The 24,566-nt window shown below is 37.7% G+C and overlaps 1 protein-coding gene across 18 annotated transcripts; it reads left to right on the top strand.

Moving 5' to 3' along the window:
• The first annotated feature begins 72 nt into the window (after nucleotides 1-72).
• On the top strand, nucleotides 73-23,707 carry CRYZL1 (crystallin zeta like 1). Of its 18 annotated transcripts, none has more exons than XM_030020978.2 (15): nucleotides 73-191; nucleotides 1,207-1,276; nucleotides 1,697-1,768; nucleotides 4,540-4,617; nucleotides 5,149-5,221; nucleotides 5,876-5,920; nucleotides 10,010-10,078; nucleotides 12,122-12,255; nucleotides 13,076-13,187; nucleotides 17,121-17,144; nucleotides 18,291-18,389; nucleotides 19,123-19,244; nucleotides 19,718-19,823; nucleotides 21,514-21,559; nucleotides 22,254-23,707. In XM_030020978.2, exons 3-15 carry the CDS (start codon nucleotides 1,703-1,705, stop codon nucleotides 22,351-22,353), a joined length of 1,074 nt encoding a protein of 357 aa, XP_029876838.1. In that variant the 5' UTR covers nucleotides 73-191; nucleotides 1,207-1,276; nucleotides 1,697-1,702; the 3' UTR covers nucleotides 22,354-23,707. The 18 variants fall into 18 exon arrangements, 16 of the variants coding, with proteins under 16 accessions (XP_029876838.1, XP_029876834.1, XP_029876830.1 ...); XM_030020974.2 differs by having other exon boundaries at nucleotides 1,207-1,415; XM_030020970.2 differs by having other exon boundaries at nucleotides 74-191; nucleotides 1,207-1,288.
• The last annotated feature ends 859 nt before the right edge of the window (nucleotides 23,708-24,566 follow it).

The raw sequence follows: 24,566 nt of genomic DNA, 5'->3' as shown, positions 1-24,566 counted from the left end.
GCGCGTGCCGCCAATCAAAGGCCGGGAGCGCCGCGGGGACCCGGCCTCCTCCGGCCAATCCGAGCTCCGCCAGGCCCGCTCTCTCTGGGCGGGGAGGGAGCGGAGCCGGGGGGAGGGGGCGGCCGGGCTCCCTCCTCACCTCCAGCGGGACGCGCCTGCGGGGGCGGGCGGCCCCTTTATTTTGCATAAGGGTAATTCAAGGCAGCATCTCTTCCTTCCCTCACACCCCCCCCCCCCCCCCCCCGCCACCGGCGGTGTCCCGGCCGCCAGCCCCGCTCTCGGGAGGTCACGCAGGGCAGCCGCCGGGCGCTGCGCCGCGCAGGCTGCTGGGCCGCGTAGTCCCCTGCGCCGCCTGGGGGCGGGGTGGAAAGGGGTGCCTGCTCCCGCCTGCTTCTTTTGTAGCGAGCGACAGCCGCCCTAGCCAATCCTGCCCCTCTTTTATGCCGAGTGGCGGCCGCCGTGGCCAATCGCGAGCTCACGTGGGGCCTCTTTGGACGCTGGGGCTGGGAGCGGGGCGTGGGGGCGGTGCCCGCGCTCGCCGGCGGGCGCCGAGGTGGGAGCGCCGGCGGAAGTAACGGTTTGTCATGGCAACCGCCGGTCTCGGGGCGGCGGTGCGTCGTCTTGGCTCCCGGGGAACTCTTCCCGCTGGGGGGTGCCTCGGGTGGGGTTGGGGCCCCTCAGTTTGGCCTCGTCTCTGCGCGGGTTTCCTCGGCGGGCGCTGAGGAGCGGCTGCGGCGCCACGGGCGTCGCGGTGCGGAGGCAGAGGCGGGCGCTGATGAGGCACTGGTCTCTCCCGCCGAGTCGCTCTCCGGTGTGGTAAAGCACCGGAATAATAGCGGCGGCGCGGCCGGTGGCACTAACGGAAGCGGGCGCAGCTTGGCAGCTGTCCTCGGGCAGGGTGTGGGCGCTGGGGCCGCAGCGCGCCGAGAGCCAGGCGAAGCGGGCCGGCACCGCCGAGCTCGCGGCTCCCTGCGGGGCCGGTCGGGGTTACGCCGGGCCCCGGCTATGGCGCTGCTCCGCGTTTCTGAAAGGCGAGGTGCCTCGGGGCGGTCCCTTCAACCTCGGGCGTCCCTGAGCGGTTAGTGCTGGCCGCCAGAAGCAATATAATGGCCGTATAGTTTTCTGCCTGTCTCCTCTGTGCTTTTCTTTTTCCCGTAACTTGAAGAGACTACTTTTGAATTTTTTTTTTTTTTTTCTCTCCAAAAGGCTCTGGTTTGTTGAGGACCACCTATGCCAAGTTGGGAGAGGAGACCGACAACCCGAGCTGTGATTTTTAGTTAAGTCATATGTAAGGTTCCTTGTATTCCTGTACTGGTTTTATTGCCCCGTGCACTGCTTTTGTCTCAACTAGTCAAAGTGTGTGCCTTCCAGCCTGGGTGGCAAACAACCCATCTACAGCATTGGACCACCAATCGGTAAATCCTGTGTATCATTCATTGCCTTTTGCTGTACATACTTGGTCCCTAGGATTTGCTGTATTATGGTCAACCATACTGATGTAATCAGTTGCAGGTAACACCATATCTTGCCTTATCTGTTGATCTGTTTTAGAACTTGTGTATTGGAAGGACTCATAGGCCCTGTGTTGCTTGCAAGCAATCACTGTTCTGCTTATAAAGTAATGTAGAGCTTTAGTTACTTGTTTGTGCTATAGATATTGCATGTATTACAGCTTGGTTGCTGTGTCTTTTTTCAGATCACTATGAAGGCCTTGTATTGTCAGCAGAATTCACCTGGAGAGGAAATTACATTTGTCTTCCAGGAAAGAGTGAGTTCCTATCATAATAGCACTATTAATCATTCAGTGAAAGAAGAGAGTGTGGCTGAATGCCACAAGGGAATTGAAATACCTAACTCTTCTGTAGGCTTAAAAAAGAACTGGTGTAATCCTTGCACATACAGGCAGATAAATGAAAGTAGGGGAGGTGTATTTTACCATCATCATGCAGCACTTGGCAAGTCCAGTGCTAGATTTCTCTGTGCAGTTTTGGTGTCCGTATTTTTAAAATAAGTTTTGTAGGTATACCAAATGAACCCTGGCTTCATCTGGATTCACATCTCCTGGTTGCATTTTCTGGTCACTGAAAAAGTAGAAATATAACTTGAGAAATTTATCGTGTTTGGACTGTTCCTACTCTTATGGTTTTTTTTTCCTTCTGCGAGTTCTTTGCTCTTAGTGAGGATTGAGATCACAGTGCAGCCTTTGATAAGTCTCCTTTGTCTAGCTACCTGTTTTCCTACAACTTAAAGGAACAACAAGACAGTTGATGCAGTATGGGTGTCTGAACAGTAGAAAAATGCTTACATGGTTTTGAGGATGTGTATCTGTGTTCTTAAATCTCCTATAGGTACAAAATAAATTATTATAGGTACCTGTGTACACCTGTGTAACATAGGTACCTAAGTATACCTATGAGCCATATGTCAAAACAAAACAGTGTAGTACTGGCGAGAATCTTGCTTGGGCAGCAGTAAGTCCCAGTAGTTAAGCACATCTAACAAACTGCTTGAAGAGAAGGATGCAATGAGATGGGTGATTTTGATACAACCAAGGTGCATATTCATGGGGCAGTCTTAGATCTACTTAAACTGATTGTGAAATTGTGCTTTTGCCGAAAAGGTTTGTTCACCTTTCAGCAGCACATTTTTGTTCTCTTCCTTGTAATGGTTTTAGGAGTCATGCAGATGTAAGGTGAGATGGATCAGCTAACTTATCCAGGTAAATACTAGTAATATGTTACAAGTTAGTTCACATCATTGTGATGGCTCCATGATTGCTAGCTCCAACACAAAGGAATGGGAATATGTAGATGCTGGCAACAGCTGAGCCAGACAGCTCTGGTACAGTCTTAGGTAAGCTAAAGCAGATCTTGAAACCGCATTCCTGTGCGTAGGATTTGTCTGCTTATTTGCCTATTTAAATCTCTTCAGACAGGAACTGATTCTCCGGGTGTCTGTGTAATGACCAGCACTATGGAATCATCATCTTAAACAGAAATAAATATTGAAAAAAGTGAGGAAAAGGAAAGCTAGGTGGCTGAGGAGACCTTAATATAACAGAAGGTAGATAACGAAAAGCCAGTAGCTTGGATGAAGAATTTGCATAGCAAACCTTCCTTAGGTTTACCTTGGTCAAGTCATAATAATGACATATTTAAATTATGAAGGCAGGAACCAGTTAACAGCAAAAACATTTCATCATCTCTTTTTGTTCTTAAGACTTGTATTCTTTTATAAAGAAAAGCAAATTTATTACGTGCATTGTAGCAGTACTTACGTTCACTGAGCTATGAATACCAAAAGGATAGTTCCAAAAGACAATATAATCTTAAATTTACATAAATTACATAAGACCCTTAGAATCTAACTACTTTTTTTTTTTTTTTTTTAGACCAGAAATGTGGTATTTGTATGTGTTATGGTGGTATATGTATGTGGTACATGTTCAACTGTTTTGTGGAACAAACAGTGAGAACCCACTTCTGTTTGTTTGAGGAGCAGGAGGTCAGTCTGACTGGCAAAATGCCTTGCAATTTTAAAGTAACAGCATGTGTTTAACTCAGCTGGGGTGAGAAAAAGTTCAGCTCAGTATTCCTTGGAGAGAGGTTACTGTTCATGTTGCTAAGCCTAGGAGAAAAGCAACAGCTGTTTCTTGGGAGGAGTTTAAAAAAAAATCAAAGAAAGCTTAAACACTTAAGAATGTATCTTAACTTCAGAAGTAGAAACAAAGCACTGTCGTGAATTTCTGGTTAGTGTTTCACTTTCAATTGCAACAGACATCTACACTGCAGACTACAGTATAACATGGAAATACATGATTTTGCCTCCAGTACCTGAGGTAGCTATTCAACAGCTGTGTGGAGTCAGCAGTCCAGAACTCGACTTGGCTGATTAAATACTTTAAAGTAGCAGTACTCAACTACTTAAAATCATTTCAGATATCAATCCCAAAACCGAAAGCTGAAATAGTAAGGGGAGGCTTCACTAGTACAACGCTTTTGTATGTGAGGTAGCCGTCATTTGTCAGACTTAATACCAGTTCTTAACACTGCTTTTCTTTGACATCATCTGGACTACTTGGACATTTCCCTCAGTAAGTTTGTCAGTACAGTATGTCAGACATTCATGTCAAAATTCTCTTAAAATTCTCTATCACTCTTGCAATATAGTTTTAATATTAAAGATCTGCTTCCTTCTATTTGTTAGACAGACAGTAGGGGGGTAATTACATACTAAAATTGTTTCAGGTAAGTGTGTGATATTTAACTTGCAGAAAAAAAGCAAGAGAAAAATGTTAGTGTCTGTTGAAGTTTAGTAAGGTCTAGTGGTCAGTTTGTAATAGTAATACACATGTACTCAAAACGGTGTTGTAAATTCATTGTGCTATCAGTTCCCTTTTCATTGAAAAAAATTTTCTTGTTGTGACAACAAAACAATCTAAAACAAAGACTGTGGAAAAGTCCTTTCAAGAGCTTGAAAGGATCCTACTAGCACATTCATGTTGTATTGTATAATGTAACGTCTGTAAATCTGTCCTAGGAAAACCTTCCTCCTACAAGAGACAACGATGTGAAAGTACAAGTTAGAGCCTGTGCACTGAGCTGGATAGATACAAAGGTATTTGCTTATTTTTTTTATAAAAGCTAGAGGTGTTTACAGTTTCCATTGAAGATCTAAGCCAGGGCCTTAGCCAGTAATTGGCACAATTCCATTTATGCCATCTGAGGATATGGCTTTACTGCTGAGAAAGAGGGCACAGGATTGATGTGGTATTCTTACATATCTCTTGAAATAAAAAGCACCTGTAATTTGGTTCCTAACTTATGGAGAAAGATCAGTTGTCATTTGTGAGTTCTCTTACAGTAAATCCCTTTTATCATCCTCTGCATACTGACTTTAAGTCACAGTTTGGCTTGCCTGTTAATAACTCTCTCTTTTTTTTTTTTTTTAATATGCTTATAAATTTACATACAGAAAATCAGTGCAAAGTTTTAATATTAAATGAGGAATGTGTGTAGATTTTTCCCCCAAATAACATTTTGGCAATGTCCCAACTTTCTTACTGTGAATATCAAACATTGTAAGATGATAATAAATATGCAAATTTTGAGCCTTAGTAAGAATGTTGTAACCTTTATTTTCATTTAGCTTCTGTCAGAAATTAAACTGGAGAAGGAGCTTCTACCTGTTGGTCGAGAAATTTCTGGAGTTGTATTGGAAGGTAAGTTAGTATAACTGTCTTGTGAGGGTATGGAGCAAGAATTAAGGTCTGGTAATCCAGAACAAATAAATACTGTTTGTGTGGTACACCTTTAATAGTAGGAACTGTTTGCTTTCTTAATGAGGCTTTTCCTAAGTCAGTAATGATACTGAAATGAAAGTAAAAAAAGGAACTGAACTGCAATTCCTGCATATCTGTTTAGAGTTTAAAAAAAATAAAATTGCATGGCAGCTTGCTAAATAAAATATACTGAGATCTTAAGATATTACTTGCACATGCTATAACAATCTTTTTAATTTATTTGTAAAAATTATTTGTTGGAATAGTGAAGACAAAATAATGTTTGGGAATTTCGGCAGTGTTTCACTGACACATCCACCTTTGATGTGTAGTTTAAAGCCTGGATCTTTCAAACACATATACGTGTGTGTACTTGCATGTAACTGTTTGTGGATGGGGTGCCCAAGTTTAGTGAATTAAACATTTGGTTTCGGTATGTGCATATTTAACAGAAAAAAAATTTTTTTCACTAGCAGGGCATATTTTTAGTTTTATGAGCTAGTGATAAACAGTGCTTTCAAATGGATCTTCAATTTCAGCTATAAACATTTATCTTCATACCTTCTTTCATCCTTTTCATATATTCTTTGTGAGTTGGAAGAAAGGTGACCTTTTTTCAGCCAGATGATGAAGTGGTGGGTAAGTTAATGCTTGCTTACCTTATCAACTAACACAATTAGTAATCTTTTTATAATGAATGGCTGAGGTTATAATCACTGCTAAAGCTACAATTAGACATATATTTTTCAATTATTCACCTAGTGTCACATGAATATACTCTTATAAATGAGAATTCTATTCTAAAAGTGTTCTCTTATGGAAGTTTTTTGGTTATAAGTATTGAAGTTCAGGTCCCCAGCTAATGTAATCTGTCATAGTCCTACTGCATTCACCAAATCTTTAAGAATATACACCTGGGTCCAATTAGCCATGTGGAGTGAGTGTTCTAAAGGCAACCATCTGAATACACACATAATTATTTGTATTCACAACACCATCTTGATGTAATTAATACGTATCTTTTGATTTCTGTGGATGATACAAAGTCTAGGCTTATATTTCCTGCCTTCTTGAGGATGTTATAAAAATATACTTTTAACTGCTAGTGACGAATCTCCTCTTCAAGACTGTTCAGTTTCTTCGAAGTCACGTCAATTCCTGTTTGAGTAAAGAAATTAAGAGTGGTCCTAACTTAAACATGCAAGTAGGTTCACCAGTTCTACTGGATTTTCTGAGTTGCCAGAAGCAATGCACGTACTCAGGCGTTTTGCTAAATACAAGGCCACATTTAAAAAGAAACACTGATTCAAGCTGCTCATTTTCTAGAATCTTCATTTTTACTGCATGTTAGAGTTCTTGAAAGTGGACTTGTTTCCCCCCTAATTTAACCACAGGAAGTCCATGCTTTATGATCCTGTTATGATATTACTGTCAGAGAAGCCCATCAGAAAGGCAAGTGGTAATCACTGTACTTTTTTTGTTTGTTGTTTAAAACAGACTTCCAGTCAAAAATCACACAAAGTGTTCCGGGCTTTTCTCTTCCTGGTAAAACTGTGGCAGACCTTTCATATCATTAGCTTAAATCTAATGAAATAAGATGTGTGATTATAACTATTTATTCACCACAGAAGATGTAATCCTTACAGTTGGGAATAAATATTCCATTTTATGGGGTACAGAAGTGGCTTTGCTTTGTTCAATGAAGTAGAACAGTTATGGCCAGGCATTTTCTGGTCTTGCATTTGAATTAACTTTGAACTATGAATAGTATCATTCTTGTGAACAGTATTTGGTTAAATATCTTACTGACATATGCTGCATCTGTTGAATATTTTAAAACAGTATTTGTGTTTCAATCACCTTCTGTTCTAGCTGAAGGAATACAGTTTCAGTAAGTAGTTAGGGGGAAAATACCCTCTGACAACATGTCAATGGACCTGAGAGGTCTAAGTGATATTCCAAGTGGCTGTGGGAGGGTTGGGTGTTTTTGTGAATTAGGACTTCATTCCATTTTTGTTAATTCAAATATAGAATTAGTAGTTTGAATCAACTGAGCTACTTCAGAGTAAATCTGACATGAAGGGAATGGAATCTCTACTTGGGTCATGAAAGAAGCAGATTCATTTTGTCTGAGACTTCTATTGTTTGTGGTTTTTATTCTTCAATACTGAATGTTTGCAAATGCAGGTACAGAAAAGTCAGAATTACATGTATGGAAATGGGAAAATGAAGAAAACAGCATTAAATACTTTTAGCCCTAAAAGAAGGAAAACCCACTTCTTTAAATACTGAAATCTCATAGCATTCCCTTTCAAACAGCTGTTGAACCTTATGCATCCAATATAGATGCTGTAAAGACAAAAGATAGGAGTGAAATATTTCTTTTATGGTAAATCTTTCCTAACAAGCACACTTCCCAGTTACGTTGCTGTAAGTTTATACCTAGTTAATGAATGATCAGATTGGAAAGAAAATGAGCTACTGCCAAATGCTTTGGTTACCTTTGTATTTAATAACATCAAACTGTCCCAAAATATACAATTGTCATAAAAATATTTCTACTTGAATTTTACAAAAAAGCCTGTCCTTCTATCAAAGAGTGTAGTCCTGGTACATACTCCTTATTGAGTTTAAGAGTAATAATATGGTAATACAGTCCCTATTAATGATTCTACTCTTTTTCGTGTAGGAATAGTACTGTGCTCACTGGAAGTACTTAGTGTGTTAAATAATTAATCTATTCCTAAAATCATACCAAGAGTTGTTTCTTGCTTTTAAAGTTTTTCTGATCCTTCTTTAATCTTCCAGAGGGGACTTCTTTGTCTATATAATGTATTATCTAATACATAATCGTTGGTTTGGTTAAGAAAAATACAGTAGTAAAACCTCAGACCAGGCAAAAATCTTTTGTTTCGAGGTACATTCTTGACTTTATTTCAAAGTTACAGTCAGTTTTATTTGTTGCTCTCAGAATCTTTTAGCAATCAACTATGCCAAGTTCCTCATTAAAATAAGTGCAGGGAAAAATATTCTGACAGTTAAATTGGCCTCAAATACTTGGCAACATGAACCTAAATATAAACGTAACTGTTTAGATTTACTGGTGGTTAGCCACTTTGCGTGTCAGTTCTTCCATATGTCCTGTTACTGAATACATAAATAATCAATGCACAAAAGCCCTATGCTATGTGGAGTATTTCTGACAAGTAAGGTGAAAAATCTGATTTTGTATTTGTATCAGATGCTTGATGTGTATAGCATACTTAAAATAAAGGTCTATACTTCATGTTGGAGCTTCTGTAAGCATTGTGAGGTATACTAAGGGGCATGGTTCTTTAAGATGCCTTATGCTTTTCCCTTAGTATAAGGGTCATGTTTTTGTGAGTGGTTTTAGAGACCCTGAAATCAATGTGAGTTGACAGCAATGTATCATAACTCCTTGGAGGCTGTCTTGAGTGTTAGCAGATAATGTGACTTGTTCCTGAACTTTTGTGTCTGTCAAGAAAAGGAATGTCTTCGTGTACTATTCATTCTGTGTTTTGCTTTACCTATAGTAAGATGTTAGAATGCAAACTGGTTTAGGTGCTAAGGCTATTTTAGTTTACTATAAGGAAATTTTTCTTAACACTTGAAATATGATATTGTATTAATCATCAAAATCTGAATGATGCTTTAGGATAGAAGAGATACTTCTTAGGGACATTCTTTCATACATGTTTATATTTTGCATGCTAAATTAAAGGATTAGAGGATGACTTAAGTTACAAAAGTAAGACAGAAGTGATAGTGATGTTGTAAGAAAGTGTGTTCTGTTCTGAGATTCTTGCCGTTCTTGCATTATTTCCTAATTGCACAATAGCTGCTGTAGATGGCCACTTTAGACTTTGTATTTTTCTATAGATAAACCGTTGAGAGATTTAGCCAAATTTTCTAAGGATTTTAAGCCAAAGCCCTTGCATTGGTCTAAATGGAGTATAAGATTTGGATGAGAGAGGGGAAAAAGATACTGTTTTACTGAGGATAGAGGGTACATATATTCAGAAGACTGATTGGCTGCCAGAACCTACTGTTCATGAATCATCTTTGCCCAGTGGAGGAAAAAAGCACTGTTATGACCAGGATGGTTTTCTTTTTTCTTCTGCCTGTTCTGTGTTTGCTTTCTCTGTCTTCCATGTGTGTTATATTTTCCTTCAGTTCCTCTTTTCTCTTCCAACTTTTTAAAACTTGCATTCATGCATTCTTGCTTGTTCTGCTTCTTTCTGTCCCTTTTTTGCTGCCTTTGCTAACAACACACATAATTAGGATGGAAGAGTAGAGGTATCTGTAGTGTGGCTTGGTCTGTGCCCATCTGCAATATGAGAGCTTGATTTTCTTGTTAGCCATGGCTCAGAGGAGAAACAGGAGCACTCATTAGTGTGAGAGCAGTGTGAAATGAGTTCAGACATGACCTGACAAAAATTAAGCATACCAGTAGCAAAAAGCACTCAGTAGTGTCCCCATTCTTTCTCTCCCCAACCACAAAATTCTCTTTGGAGCACCTTTGGAACCCTCTTGTGCACTGTGCCCATAGATATTACAGGTTGTTACCTTGCCAAGTTTTCTTAACCTGTCATAAACCTGACAAGAGGGCAACTGACCAAGTGGGACTAGTAATTTCATTAGGAGCTTGCTTTGGTTATAGTGTTTGCTTGTTTGAAATTAAAGGTCTATATTCAATTTTTTTTTCAGGAATTTTGCCCCTGGATTCTGAAGAGTCTGGTCTTTGTGAAGTTATTCTGGTTCATGAGCATTATTTGGGTATGTAGTTCATATATTTTACTAATACTTACATTTACTGTACCTTTAGACTTCAGTTTAGCTTTTCTAATAGGGAGCTAATTAACTTGGACCTCTGGGCAAACTTATTCTGTACAGCAACATTCAGACATTCTGTCTACTCCACCTGTTCATAGAACCTTTGAATACTATGTACTCTCAAGGGCTTTATCTTTGCTGTTATCATTCAATGGGTTAATGTTTTGCCTAAACCACATAAGCTGACTCTCTTTTTTTTTCCTTTCCCCACCCCCCCCTTCTAACTTCCCTTTTTGTTGCTTCATTGTCTTTCTACTTTTTCCTCACCTCATCTGTCACAAAATTAAATGAGGAGAAATTTGCTTTTTTCCTCACTTTGACTCAATTTAGGAATATCACTTGGGACTGGATTAACAGATGGGATAAAATTAGCAGAACAGAAGCTGGAGAAAAGAATTTTCAGGGAATGAGGATCGGGGAAAACCTAGTATTGAAACATTCTTTTCAATTATTGTGAGTTTCTAGTTTCCCCCTTTCTGGGTATAGAGTGCTTTAATGTGTAGAATACTAAATTTGGGAATCTCTGTGCTTCTGCCAACAGTTTGTTGTGTTACTTTGAGCAAGCTAATCTTTTGCTCAGATTAGTTTGTATTGTGTTTCTGTGACTGTCCATGAATTCAGCCTGTGTAGTTGAGGTGACTGCTTTAAATTTGTTTGTACCAAAACCGAATCCTTACTTTTATTGTGTAAAATATCGTAAAACATCCTCTCCATGTTTTTTTTAATATATATGAGAGGCAAACAAGTATTATTTATGTTGACTTGTTTGAAGATGAAATCTTCCTGACTAGCTATGACAGTTTTTGCAAAATAGGTCATGGACTCATGGAGATGAAAAAATAAGGTTTATTCTTTCTAACACTTAAAAGTACAAATCAAGCAAAATGAAATATAGATGTCTGTGCTGCTTTATCGCTATTTACAGTAACTATAGGCAGAAAATATTTCTGATTTCATATTACCTTCAGTAGCTTACTTTGTGCTAAGTAGTATGAACTAGCACACAAAGTGATGATGCTGGTAATGATCCCTAGAATTCTTTTCCAGCACACTGATAAATGATCCCAGGTGATTGCATTGCTCATGTTGTTTTATAGGTTCCCCAATTCAGCTAAACTGTCAATCCTTATGCTTAAAGGGCCGGACCAAACTTTTCCAGTCTTACCTTTCTAGTGTGCCTCAAGAGGATTGTGCTTACTTAGTTCAGTTCTATGCTAGAGTCTCAGCTGGGCGATGATGATTTTCTAGCTTAGTATCAAGGTCTCTGCTAAATCACGTAAATTGCTTACAGTAAAAATGGTGTTTGAACTTGTGACTTCTAGTTAACAGAGTACTTCATTAACATTATCTCCCCAGGCTTTTAAGTGTGGATAGAATAGGAAAACTGTTAAGTGTCTTGTAGGTAGAGACAACAGAAAACGGAGGTGACAAATAATGTTATCATGACCTTTATCTCTCTTAAAGTGTGTTATAACCTCCAGAAGCTGTTTATACCAATGGATTATGAAGTAGAAGATTCTAACCTATAGAGAAAGAGAATTAGGAACTCATGAGTTGGAACTCGCATTGTATGTTCTCTGTGTCAGAATTATTTTTGTGAAGAGACCTCCTCAGATAATTTCTGTCAGGCGGTTATGGTAGGAAGTGTGTCTTTTTTTCTTTTTTCCTGTTTAAATACTGTATTTGTATTTGAACTTGCTCACAAGAGTGCTGCAGAAGCAAACTGATTATTCTTGGAATGACAATTGCCTTTTCCAGTTTGACTCCATGTAGCTGACCTAATGCTGCCATGAGCCACAAACATTGCAGTATTGCCTTTGTGAAATAGATCATAATTACACCTGTAGATGATATGACTTATATAATTTTCTTTCGTGTTTTAGAAATCGATGAAGTCTAAAAAATCACTCTGAGTGAAATGTCAGGGACTTGCTGGTTTTTTTCCCATCTGTTTTTTTTGTTTGTTTGGTTTTTCCCCAAACTTAGTTCGTAAACCAGAAAAAGTTTGTTGGGTTGAAGCGGCTGGGACTGTTCGTGATGGTGTCCGAGCATATACAGCTTTACACTACCTTTCCCAAGTCTCTCCTGGAAAAACTGTCCTTGTAATGGATGGAGCAAGTGTAGGTAACAACTGTGCAATAATAACAATTTCAGAACAGAATGTTTACCTCTGCCATAAATAACTGTCTTATCATCAGAACAATTGGATTTCTTACAACATACTAATCTTACAAGCCTTGTATTTTACTCCTGGCAGCACCCTTAACTTAATGCATTAATAAGAAAGGCCCTCCCACATAAGATACTGAGCCAAGAATACAGTCCTTTACATGTTGTATGTGTAGTGAAGAGAGGTAGTTCTTTTCTGGTGATTTACATTGACATAGTTTTACCCTAAGCCCTCAGGTATAACTGGAGGAAAGTGCCTTAATTTTTTATTCTTTTCCCACCACTGCTTTTTAACTTCTCTTAGATATAAATAATTTCATTTGCATTACTGCAATCTTTATTGCTAATGAAGATGTGGAGCTTGCCTCAGCCAAGATTCATTCATGTAAATGTGGCTGGGGCTTTTTCCTTGGTAGCACTTCTTCCTTCAACAAGCAAGCAAGCCCAAAGCTATATGTTAAAATTGCAGTTATGGCACTTGCGTTATTTAAAGTAGAATGTGAGCTGTTTTGTTGAAGAGGAGAACTAGTTAATTACTGAAAGTTTGTTCAGAGCTTCCCAGTCAATGAAAAGACTTTTTTGGCCTCACTTAGAACAGAAGCAGATCTATGAAATATTAATATTCTTGGTTCAGATGTGTTTTACTGAAGGAGTAAGTTCATTTCTGGATACTCTCCTGACTTCTCCTGAATGTCCTTTGCAATATAATCTTTCTTAAATGGCATCAAATTGTTGCTGTAAAAAAATTGATCCACCTTTTTTCTTCTGCAGCCATTTGGTACAATAGCTATTCAGTTAGCACAACATAGGGGAGCTAAAGTAATCTCTACTGCATACAGTCTTGAAGATAAGCAGTACCTGGAGAGGCTTAGACCTCCTGTGGGTAAGTTATATTCTTCAGTGCTAAAGTTTACGCTAAAAAATGTCTCAAAATATATATTTTTTTCTTTTTATTCTAGAGACTTAGTAGCTGAAAACTGAAATACAAATTTATAAATAGTCTAACTAAATAGTTTTAAAATTTATTCTGTACTCCATAGGTATTTAATTTCTGTTTTAGGTGTATTTAATGGAATTTTTATTTTTCATTTAAATTGTAATGACTGTCTCTCAGTATTTTCCATCTCACAGAATAGTGCTTGAGTGCTGGCTTTTGGCCTAACTACTCAAGAAGTCTTTTCACTTTATAAAATTGTTGCTTGTGAAAAAGAAGAAAGCATTACTAAATCACCAGTATCACAGTATGTAATCTAGGTGCCTGAGCCAGAGTTCAGATGTAATCATATACTTGAGATACAGTATTCATCAGACTCAAATTACTTCTAATAGTATTTTATCAAGCTGTGTGGCAGCTCAGTTTCAAGTACTGTCATAACTGCAGCTGGATGTTCAAAGGCTCTGCATTTTCCTATTTTCTAAATGAGCTTTGCATTAGACATAATAGTTGCATTCATCTATGACTTCTTCCATTTCTTGCCCTTTGATATTGAAGTTTTCTGGGGTTTTTCCCTCAAAGTAACAGTGCTGTTTGGACCATGGGAAAATACTCAACGTAGAAGCTACTAGCATCATTCCTGATCAAACTTTTTTCTTATTTTGATGCTGCAGAGTGGAGGAAAGTAGAATATGTCTTTATTCAGACAGTTTTAAAATAAAGGATGGCATTGCAAAGTCCAGTTTGATTGCAGTCCATGAACTTTGCTGTTCAGTGAACACAAGGTTAAAACTAGTGTATGGTATTTCCTCCTCAAAATGCAAAGACTGCAACAGTATAATCACCAAGTTTATTTTTCAGTATATGATTTTTGTTGTCATTCAAAGAAGTATACGTAAGAGTAGCTGTGTCCCTTATAAGAATGCTGTTGTGGGGGAAAGCATTGTGTAGTCAGTTATCACGTCTACATATATTACAGTTGCATCAATCAAAATATATATGGGCTAAGTTGAGATCTGATTAAAAAGATTATGTCAAGGTTAACTGTCCCCGAATCTGACTCCTTTCTCCTTTGTTGTTTTGCATAGTAATATTGTTAGCAATCTTGGCTTTCCAAATGGAGAATTAGAGCAGTTTTCAAATCTCCTCTCTTGCTCTTAGTGACTCACTGAAACCAGGCATTGCTGATATGCAGGTGCACATAGTATTGTCCTTGTGTTCTCCCTGCTGGCTCAAGAACAGTAAGCTAGCAGAGGGACGAAATAAGCCAGAGAGTTGCTCTTCAGACACAGAGAGAACAGAGTTCTTGTCAATTTTAATTCCTTTCTGGCTCCCAAGAACAGAACTGGCAGTGGAAGCACAGAGACAACACAGTGTGCATGTGCATTCTGGGGCTGCACGTTCACACACATCTGCAGCGTTGGGGAGTGATTCACTTCCAGCCTACCAAGTGAGTATTTAGCTCTTCCAGTAGTGGCTTTGGAGTGCTGATAATGCAGCAGGAAGTGGAGTGCTATGCAGAGGTTATTACACAAGAGCAGGGAGACAGACATTTTTGCTGTCTGACCTTAACAGTCTTCAACAGGGAACTGCAAAGTTTTGTGTTGGGAATCTAATAATTTCTTCTAAGACCTGGCAGACTTATTTCTGTAGATTTTTATATTACCTCTATTTTTTTGCAACTTCACAAAAAAAGCTATTTTCTCCTTTTCTTATTTCAGAAGTCTTTTTTACTGTAATAGTAGACATTACAGACATCAGAACATAAAGCATTTTTGTGAATGCTGTTGATATGTAGAGGTTTGATATACCAGCTGTTACGGGGTGAAAGAGTAAATACAAAAGACCTTAAACCTCACTTTGTAATATTTTATGGGTATATTTTGCTAATGATATGAAAACTTTATTAGCTAAAAAAGGACTTTGCAATTAATTTGAATATCATAGTCCTGTCAGCACATATGAATATGACTTCGGGTTGCTTGGTGCATTTACTTTTTGCTGGCATTTTTAAGTTATATGAATGTTAATACAAAATAAGTGCTCTAAGTAACCCAAGTGTAACTAGCTATATCTATGCTGGCTCCTAATGTCTGTTGGTGGAGGCTTCTTCAGTTTTGTGCTTGTTTAGTGTTTTCTTGTTTAGTTTTTAGCAAGAGTCTTATCAGTTGCCAATGAAGAGCAGTTTGTGTTATCAGTGTATAGCATAACTAGCTGCTTCATAAAATGGCTGAAATAACCATCTTTTGTCGTGAAAAGGCCATTGCTTATATTGCTCATGTATGTGCTTGTTTTATAGCAATAGGAGTTTCGTTTAGCAGTTTGGCAAATATTTGTGGAACATAAACATTAGGGGAAAAAAATTTAATGCAACTGTACCTTAAATAAAGAGATATAACCTGGGTACAGCATTAAGAAGAGAAACAGTTTGAGTGTGAAAGCAAAAAGCCACTGGTTTTGCGTTTTGGGGTTTTTTGTTTTGTTTTTAACAAATATGATTCCAGTGCTTGAAGTAGAAGTTCCTGTTAATGTTTAAGGATTCATATTTAGACCAACAGGATGGGGGTCTTTGCATGTCTCCAGTAATCTCTGGAGTAAATATAATAATAGTATGAAGGAGGGGATTATAATAAATTTTTAAATTTTAATGCCCATGTGTCAGACTAGAGACAGAATATTACATAAATAACGTGATGAGTTTCTGTTGGAGAACAGAAGAATAAAATACATATACACACATATATATTTCTTCTGTTCCCTAGGTTACCCCCTTCTTTTTTTTTTTGGTTTGGTTTGTTGTTTGGTTTTTGGTTTGTTGGTTGGTTAGTTTGCAGTTGGTTTTTTTTGTTTGGGTTTTTTTTTTTTTCTTTAAAACCAATGTTGAGCTTTCAGGGAATATATTTCTGGTAAGAACTCATCAGTGATTTAATGGCTCTCTTGAACATGTTCAATAAACCAAGTTGCAGATCTTTTGTGTGACAGTTTTTAAACTCTGTAGCTGAACTTACTGGGTGAGAGTAAACTCTGGTAGCAAGTTGTGGAAATATTGATATTTCTACTTCTCACCAACAATGAAAGAAGAGAGAAACTGAAGCCTTTTTGCCCGTCAGAATAATGTTACTTTAGAAGTTGTGCAAGTCACAGAAGAAGAAACTGAACTAATTTACAAATGTTTTGTGAGAATTTTTGTATAAATGACAGAGGATTATAGAAAATTATATTATAATTTGTTGCACAGCCTTTTCCACAGTGGAGAGAAATTGTTACAACATTTTGCTAGGAAGAAAATTGAATAGGATTTTGATGAGTACTTCTTGAACTATTGTATTAAGTAACAAAACTGGAAATTTTTGCTAAACAAATCAGAAAATAGTCAAACTGATTAAACTGTTGCCTTTCTTTTTGATAGTCAGCCTTTGGGTCTATTAAATCAGAATTATTCTCAGAAGGTGAAACGATTTGCAGAAACTTTATACCATGTCAAATTGCCATGTTAAGAAAAACCTTTTAACTTCTTGACTGAAGAAACTAATAAGAAAAGGATATTATGGGGTTTTATTTGCATACAGGAAATGTGACTATCATCATTAAATTAATGTGACACCTCTATTAAATTATGACCATGTGTGTTCTCTTTAGCCAGATAATTTGACTTCAGTGAAAAAATTGAATGATTGACCTAAGAATTTGAATGCATCTTATGATTTGATTGGAAGGGAAAAAAAAAAACAAAAAACAAACAAAACAAAACAAAACAAAAAAACCCCACAAAACTACAACAAAACCCCAAAGCATTAACTGAGTATTTGTTAATACTTTCCTTAATTTTCTTGCAATTTTTCTTCTCCCCTTCCTTCCCACCCCCCCATGATTAAATTCAAGAAGGTATACGGCAGCCTTTAGTGGGTAAGTACACATTGAAAATTTGAGTTTAATCCATTATGCTTTGGAAATGTACCTTCAAATTTATTTGACATTATTTCAATTATCATTTTGCTGAGAAGTCTTTGGCCTTTTTAGTTTCTAAATGTTTGTTCTCATAATTATGAAACAAAACTAAAAAACTTAGCTGCTACTTCTCTGCCCTAGTTATTCCTGATTCTGTGGTTTACCTTTATAACCGTCTATAAATACGGTGTTATAGATATATGAGAACAAAATGTATTAGTGACTTTCAGTTCAGAAATATTTCAAGAGGATATGTAAATGCTTCCATCTAAATATCTGTTTAATGACCCAGAGAGCCACTTAGAGGTTAAAAACATCATGCAGAAAGTAATATATTAATAAGTTTATCCATGCTGTGAGATAAGTAATGATGTTACTAAGCGTTATTTTAAAGAAAAGATGGATATAGTAAGATTAAAAGACTTGCTGGAATCATAAGAATAGTCAAGTCAGTCACTTACAAGGCACTGAATTTATTGCATTTTTACATGTTTACTTCTGGCTTGCACTGGGAGACAGGGCTCCATACCAGGGAGAATAGGTTTTTGTTTCCCTCTATGATATGGAAGCAAGAGAAGGGCTCTGCAAGGGACTGGCAGGAAGTGGTGGGTTTTATGTAGAGTAAGGGAAGAAAGCTATGCTTGGAAAACTCTCCCAAAGCATTACTGCTATGGTTATTTGACAGATAAAATTTGAAAGTTGGGAGATGTGAAATAAGGTGCCTCCTTATCTTTTGGCCACTCTCTTTTGCTTCAATAACATGTCTAGTCACTCCAGAACTTGCTGTTTTTGAAGGTGCTTTTAGAAAAGAATAATAGCAAAGAATGAACTTACTGAAGGTTTTCTAATTCTTATAGTGGCATACTTTATCCTTTTTGGCCTAAACAGACTTGTGAGTTTTACTTCTGCATTAAGCTAATACATATTTTTTGGTGTTGATCTTGCACTGTATTGGAAAGTGAAAAAAACTATTGGTGAGTTTTTTTGACTTAGCTGCAAAATTGCTTGCAATACTTTCAGAAACTAAAAACTTTCTGTTCTGCTCTGAATGGAAACTCTACATTTTTTTATATTGTAGTTAACCAAATGTAATGCTTTTTCTAGCTCGAGTGATAGATGTGTCAAATGGAAAGATAGATGTGGCAGAAAGCTGCTTGGAAGAAACGGGTGGCCTGGGAGTGGACATTGTTCTAGATGCTGGAGGTGTGTAACTGATGAAAATCTGGTCTGCAGAGCACCATTAGGGTTTTTTTTAATTATTTTATTATTATTTCCAGGTAATATAGGTGGAGGCTGCATCACCTCAAACGATTACATTTAGTTGCTTGTTCTCATGCAATTAAATGTATGTATCTTTATTCAATAGAACTCCTTAAGACTTCTTTAAGATCTCCTCATATCACCCTCTAGTGGAAACATCTAATACTGTTAGTCATCTGCTAAATTTGTCTGAAATTTTCCTCTATTTAAAACTGAAAAGAAAAAAAATGTGTTTAAAGAGTAGAGCTGTGACATCGTTTATGCTACCTTATTTTAATATAAAAAATTATGCCATAATTGCCAGTACTGTCAACCTGTATTCTAAAACAATTGGAATAGTTGAAAACTTGGAAGTTACTATTTTTAGCTAAAATAATTGAAGAACTTCTTAGAGTTCCACTGAAATGTATTAAAAGAAACATATATTGAATTTCCTAATCTTCTACTTTCTCAGATATTCTCATGTGACTAACAGCCTAATTGATTTGTAGTGCTGTTCCAGACAGCCATCTTTCATTGTATTCATATGCATATATTGCAACTCATTTGTATCTGAAGACGTAGGACTGTAAAGAATCCCAAGATATGTGGTTTTCAGTACAGGAAGAGACGGGCATTTCATTCTGAACAGAATTTTCTTCTGAGCTCAAATGAATTTGTTCTCCCTACCCCCCAGTGAAATTATATAGTGCTGAAGATGAATCAACTTCAAAATCACAGCTGCTGCCCCATAAGCATGATATCATTACTCTTCTTGGTGTTGGAGGTCACTGGATAACAACAGAAAAAAATCTTCAGGTAAAGATACTGTGTCAGTAAGTTAGTTTGTACCACAGTATATATATGTGGATGTGTCTGTGAGCTTCTGTCATGACTGAAGGGTTCCTCACTGTTAAATAATATCAGTTTTCACTTAAGAAAATTTCCACATCCAGAAAATGGGAAGTATACAGCATTGATAATAAATGTTTTTATTTTCCTTTGGGGCAATTTTGGGGCTGTCGTCTTGGACATGATAGTAAGTTATGTTAATAGCTTGGCTGTACTGACATTTTAAAGGACCTATTTTGTTTGGCTCAGGGTATTAAACAGTTTGACAAGACAGAAAAGTATCATTTTAAAGCTGTAAATATTACAAATTTGCTAAGTTTTAAGAATAGGTGAGGGGTGGTTTTTTGTTTGTTTTAACCATCTATATAAAATAACCATTTAACCTTTATTTTTGTATAGGAAAGTATAACTAAATAACATTTTTCTTCAATTTGTTTAAGCTGGATCCTCCAGATAGCCATACCTTGTTTCTTAAAGGAGCCACAGTCTCCTTTCTGAATGATGAGATATGGAACTTGTCCAATCTACAGCAAGGGAAGTATCTCTATATCCTTTTGATGGTCATTTTGAATACTGACTGCTAATATGAGTGGATGGAAATATAGCTGAGAAACCAACTAATAGATTTTCTTCTACTCAGTCATGTAACCACAGGCTTAAAGGTCAGCACAGTTAAGCATACAGTGTAACTAAAATATAACATACACTCATGTTTTAAACCAGTCTCTGCATTCCTTCTAAATATATGTCTCTGTGTGCTTCATTAAAAGCAGTGCTGAAATAGAAAACGCACATTCTGGAGAAAATGCAGTATTTTGGTTCAAGATTGAACCAATTAATTGAAGATTTGATTCTATAAGTTTTTATATTATGCATGTGACATTTTGAAATGGTTTTTTTTTGTTCTTTTGGGCAGTAGATGCATCATCTGTAAATCTTAATGCAATCAGTTTAACTGTAAAAGTTAAAATATTTTGGCTTCATAACCTTTTCCTTATAGGCAATGTTATGTACATTAAATTTATTGAGCAAAGATGTGGGTGTGGGAAGAGGAATGCCTCCTTCATTTGCATTACCTACATTTGGTCTTAAGCAGCTGGACTCTGAGCTTTCTACTAGCATAACAGTTTTCAGTGGATCAGTTCCAGTAATGGAAGCTTTGTCTGTTACGGCTTTAAGGACCCTCCCTGTTCTGTACTGCACTGCAGATTATGAGATCTGCTGAATCACTTTTGCAGTTTAGCAGAATGGCAGAGGCAGGTGAGGATTAAGTCATTATATTTGTGAAACGACTAACTGTACTGCAAGGAAGTCCTCCCCTCCTCCACTAAACTGCAAAGTACATTAGGCAGGGTCAGGCACACTAAGGAAATATTTATGGGATGCGGATTGTCATGAATTGTTTTAGTTTGGTATTTTTGTTGAATACATACTGAGTAGTTACTCACATAAAAAGTAAGCTGACTAAACAGTAAGATTTCTTATATTGTCTCCTGGGGTATCTTTAATAACCACAGCACGTTTTATCACAACAGGCTTTAAAGTTGAAAGGAAAAATCTGTTTTGGTTTTGAGGGTTTTTTTGGATCTGTGTATCTTGTGAAATTCTTGAGCATATGGCATTAATAACATCTGAAGAAATCACAAGGTGATCGCTTTTTAAAACGGCTTGAGCTTCAAATATTAACCAGATTGCTCTTAAAATGAAGGAAGGAACATCATTTTTTGAGCTGTATATAAAGACTCATCTGTTGCATTGTCATGAGTGTTAGTCATTAACTCAAACGATCCCTTACAGATGTGCAGTGGTGCTCGAAGAATTTACAGACTCTACTATGTTCCCAACTTTATTTTTACCGCAGATGTCTATATGAATAGTAGGGATAGTTAACTGGTACTGCTAAGTCCGTCATCTTCATTCTGCACAAAAAATGCAATTGCCGTTCTGATTGATTAATGTTGTACTAGTACAGGCTGCGTTTGTCAATCTTAACCCTTTTGCTTTATTTTTCAAAATTCTGTTTTCCATATTTCATTTCTGCATACTATTTCAGGAAAGGAGGTTTCTGATATATAAACAAGTGCATAAAACTCATATAAAGATTGGAATTAAGGTTAATTTTCATTTTGCCTTCATTCTGCTGGTTTTGTATCAATACAGGGCTCTTGCCAGCAAATGTGATTATAGAAAGATGTATCTGTAGATACGTTGCTACCTTGACAGTCCTCTTAGATACCCATCTTAGAAGATATAATGGAGAAATTATCAAGTAGCATTTTCAGGTGAGAAATGTGATTTTTTTATTTATTTTTTTTAATTCAGTATTAGAGTAGAAGACTCTTGCCAGCACTTTACTGCATATTTATATTGGGATGCTCAGGAAAAGATGCCTCACATTGTTTACATAGAGCAGTTTATTACAAGCAGAAATAGACCATATAGCAGGCTAAGCACAAGGAAATTTGGTAAACCCCATGATTATGCTGTATGTCAAAATTTAACAGAGGCAGCACATTCTTTTCTTGGTGGAGGAAGAGCATATGTCTGGCTGCTCTGCATCTGATTGAGAAATGGTGTTGGCTGTAAAAGATGGTAGGTCTGTCATACTCTGCTGAGAAGAGTGACAGCTTCACTAGATATGAAGACTCCCATAATAAGGTGGGAATGGAAGATCCTTTCTCTTAACGCAGGGTAACTGTATTTCTGTTGACCAAAAGCCTCACCACTACCACCTTTCCCCCCCCCCCCCTCCTTTTTTTCCCCTGTAAGAAGGATATCTTTTAATTAACTTCTGTTTCCTGTTTGCTTTAGGGCTCTTCCCTTTTTCTGTGAACCCAAGCAAAGCTGTAAAACTTTTATTTTGTTTAAGGAGTAAAGTTTACATAGTGAAAGTAAAGTCTATAGCAGTAGTCCTGCAATATTTCTGTTGATCTGTGCATGCTCACCAGACACTTCTGACATATTGTTCCATTTTAGGCCTCAGCTGGATGAACCAATCCCATTGTATGAAGCCAAAGTTTCTATGGAAATAGTTCAGAAGAATCAAGCAAGAAAAAGACAAGTCATCCAGTTCTGACACACAATTTCCTGATTTCTAAGCCTGTGGAAGATAAAGAAACATAATGTATTTGAGAAGTAAATTAGTGTACACTTTCAAATAATTCTGTAACCACAAGTTGAAGATCTTTTGTACCTCAGCACAAATGGTCTGTGAAGCTCCTGTGACTTAAGGGTGGGTTTTTTTATCCACTTGAGCAGAATGTTCCCATCAGCAAATTCTAAAGAGGCAGTCTTGACATACAAAACTTGTCTGCCCTGCCCCAATTACAAATGTCAGTAACATCTACAGGCAACATCAGTTGCTGTTGTTTTTCAACCGTAAGAAATTAAAGGGAAAAAAAAATCTGGTGGTTTTTATTAGTCCTCCCTTCTCCAGCCCCTGCCAATAGTCATCTTAATATTTACCTTTTGCTGTTGACTGCATTGAGACTGAGTGCTTTCTGTGGTACATTTAAAGTCTTTAATCCACATTTTAAATTGTTATTTAATAGAAAGACAGGCAAAACCATCAGAACTGGCAAGGATGCCAGAGGGGAAGGATATGGTACTGACAGTAAGAGTTCTCCCCACAGATAATTTTCTTCTTTTTAGCAAACTGTTTACAGGCAGTAAACCTAGTAAATCTAGAGTTCTTAAGCTGATATGAGTGTGTCATTCAGATGTTTGAGGCACTTTATGTATCTCGTTACTGTAATGTTATCTTTGATATCTTTCCAGTAAGACCTTCCTATGCTGTGCACTTTCACTTCCCCTCTTTTAACCTCAGTCCTATGCCTAGCACTGCTCAAATCTGTTTATCCAACATTCTCCATTACTGTGAACCATTTGCAAATCAGCAGTATGGAAGGAACTGCTGTTTTAATTTCTTCAAAGCGTGTGGCTTCCTACTTGCTCTTAGTTGAGAGCAAAAGTATTTTTTCTGTTCAGCTGTGCTATTCATTTTCACTGTGCGGATGGCTCAAACAGTGGACACTAGTACTTTAAACAGTGTAGGAAGTTGGAACATTTGAGTGAAAATTGATTATCTAGAACCATGATTAATCTATCTTCTGTCATTCACTGGACTTGTAGGTTCTTGATAAATGATGCAAGGGAAGCATATAAAGTCATGAGTAAATTTTATTTTACTACTAATGTGATGTAATGCAGCCTTGAAAATAACTGATGCTTTTATGCATGTGTGTACACACACGTCTAAAGCATGTGAATCCTCTGTTAGTTTGACATTTATTCTGAAGCTTTGTACCCAGCTGCCTTTTTTTTTTCCCCCGATGTTCATTTTAGTTTAAATGTTTACAAAATAAAGTAGATCAGAGGAAACAAAGTAAGAGTTTAAAAATAAGGTTCAATAAAACAGGCACAACCACTGACAACACTCCAGAAGAAAGCTTTTTATAGTATAGTTTTTATTTTACTAGATCTTTTGTCAGTAGCTACGTTGCTCCTAACTACATATATAAATGCCTTTTGAACCCCTTGTACAATAGACTAAGGCTAGCTATTGCTGAAGTGGTCTTAGTCTTTCAGCTGGGTCAGGTTATGAAGCGCCTGTCTGTACTTTGGGTGTTAAGCTGCCTATTGGTGCATTTAGCTGGCTGAGATGTCTCAGCATTTTCTAATGCTCTTTAATAATGCTGGCTTCAGATTTGCATGTGCTTGAACAAGAGGGTTCATGAGGCTCCCTAAGCAATTGCTTCCTCTTTTGCACAGCCCCCGACAGAAGAAAGCAGAAAGTAGTTTTGAGTGTGAGAGCAAGGTTCCCCGGGTCTGGGGGGAAAGGCTGCCAGGTGCTCACCTCTTCCTTTGTAGCTTCGACAGGGAAGTCGTGTGTGCTTTGCTGCTAAGGCTGCCTGTGGTCTCCTATAGCGCTAATAATGGTGAGAGGCACGCCAGGAGCCCCGCCAGCTCAGGCTGCTGCCCAGGTGCTTCTGCTCTGGTGAGCTCAAGCCCCGTGCAGCTAGATGACGTGTGGGTGATGCATAGATTGCCGTTAAGGGCAGCCACATGCCTTCAAAAACAGCTTTGCATCTGGATTAGTTTTATAATCCATCATCGTTTTATTTAGTGGCCTTCAGAGCTGTATTTTGGAAAGGATCATCTGTCTAGCATGGGCTGAAAACTTCTGCCCATTTTTTGGTGGTGAGGGGATTGGTGCCTTTCTGCCGTAGAGTCTGAAGTAAAATACTCCCCTGTGGGCCCTAGCCAGCGCCGTGAATCGCAATCAAATCT

This window comes from Aquila chrysaetos, chromosome 7, assembly GCF_900496995.4.
Source record: "Aquila chrysaetos chrysaetos chromosome 7, bAquChr1.4, whole genome shotgun sequence".
Taxonomy (NCBI): domain Eukaryota; kingdom Metazoa; phylum Chordata; class Aves; order Accipitriformes; family Accipitridae; genus Aquila; species Aquila chrysaetos.
Note: the sequence above shows the minus strand (reverse complement) of the source record. Positions and strands in the feature narration are given on the sequence as shown.

Excerpts from the sequence above, each read along its gene's own strand:
- CRYZL1 (XM_030020978.2), top strand. The coding sequence starts at position 1,703 with ATGAAGGCCTTGTATTGTCAGCAGAATTCACCTGGAGAGGAAATTACA. Across the intron at positions 1,769-4,539 it reads CATTTGTCTTCCAGGAAAGA|GAAAACCTTCCTCCTACAAG; the intron begins GTGAGTTCCTAT and ends AATCTGTCCTAG. Across the intron at positions 21,560-22,253 it reads TTATCAAGTAGCATTTTCAG|GCCTCAGCTGGATGAACCAA; the intron begins GTGAGAAATGTG and ends GTTCCATTTTAG.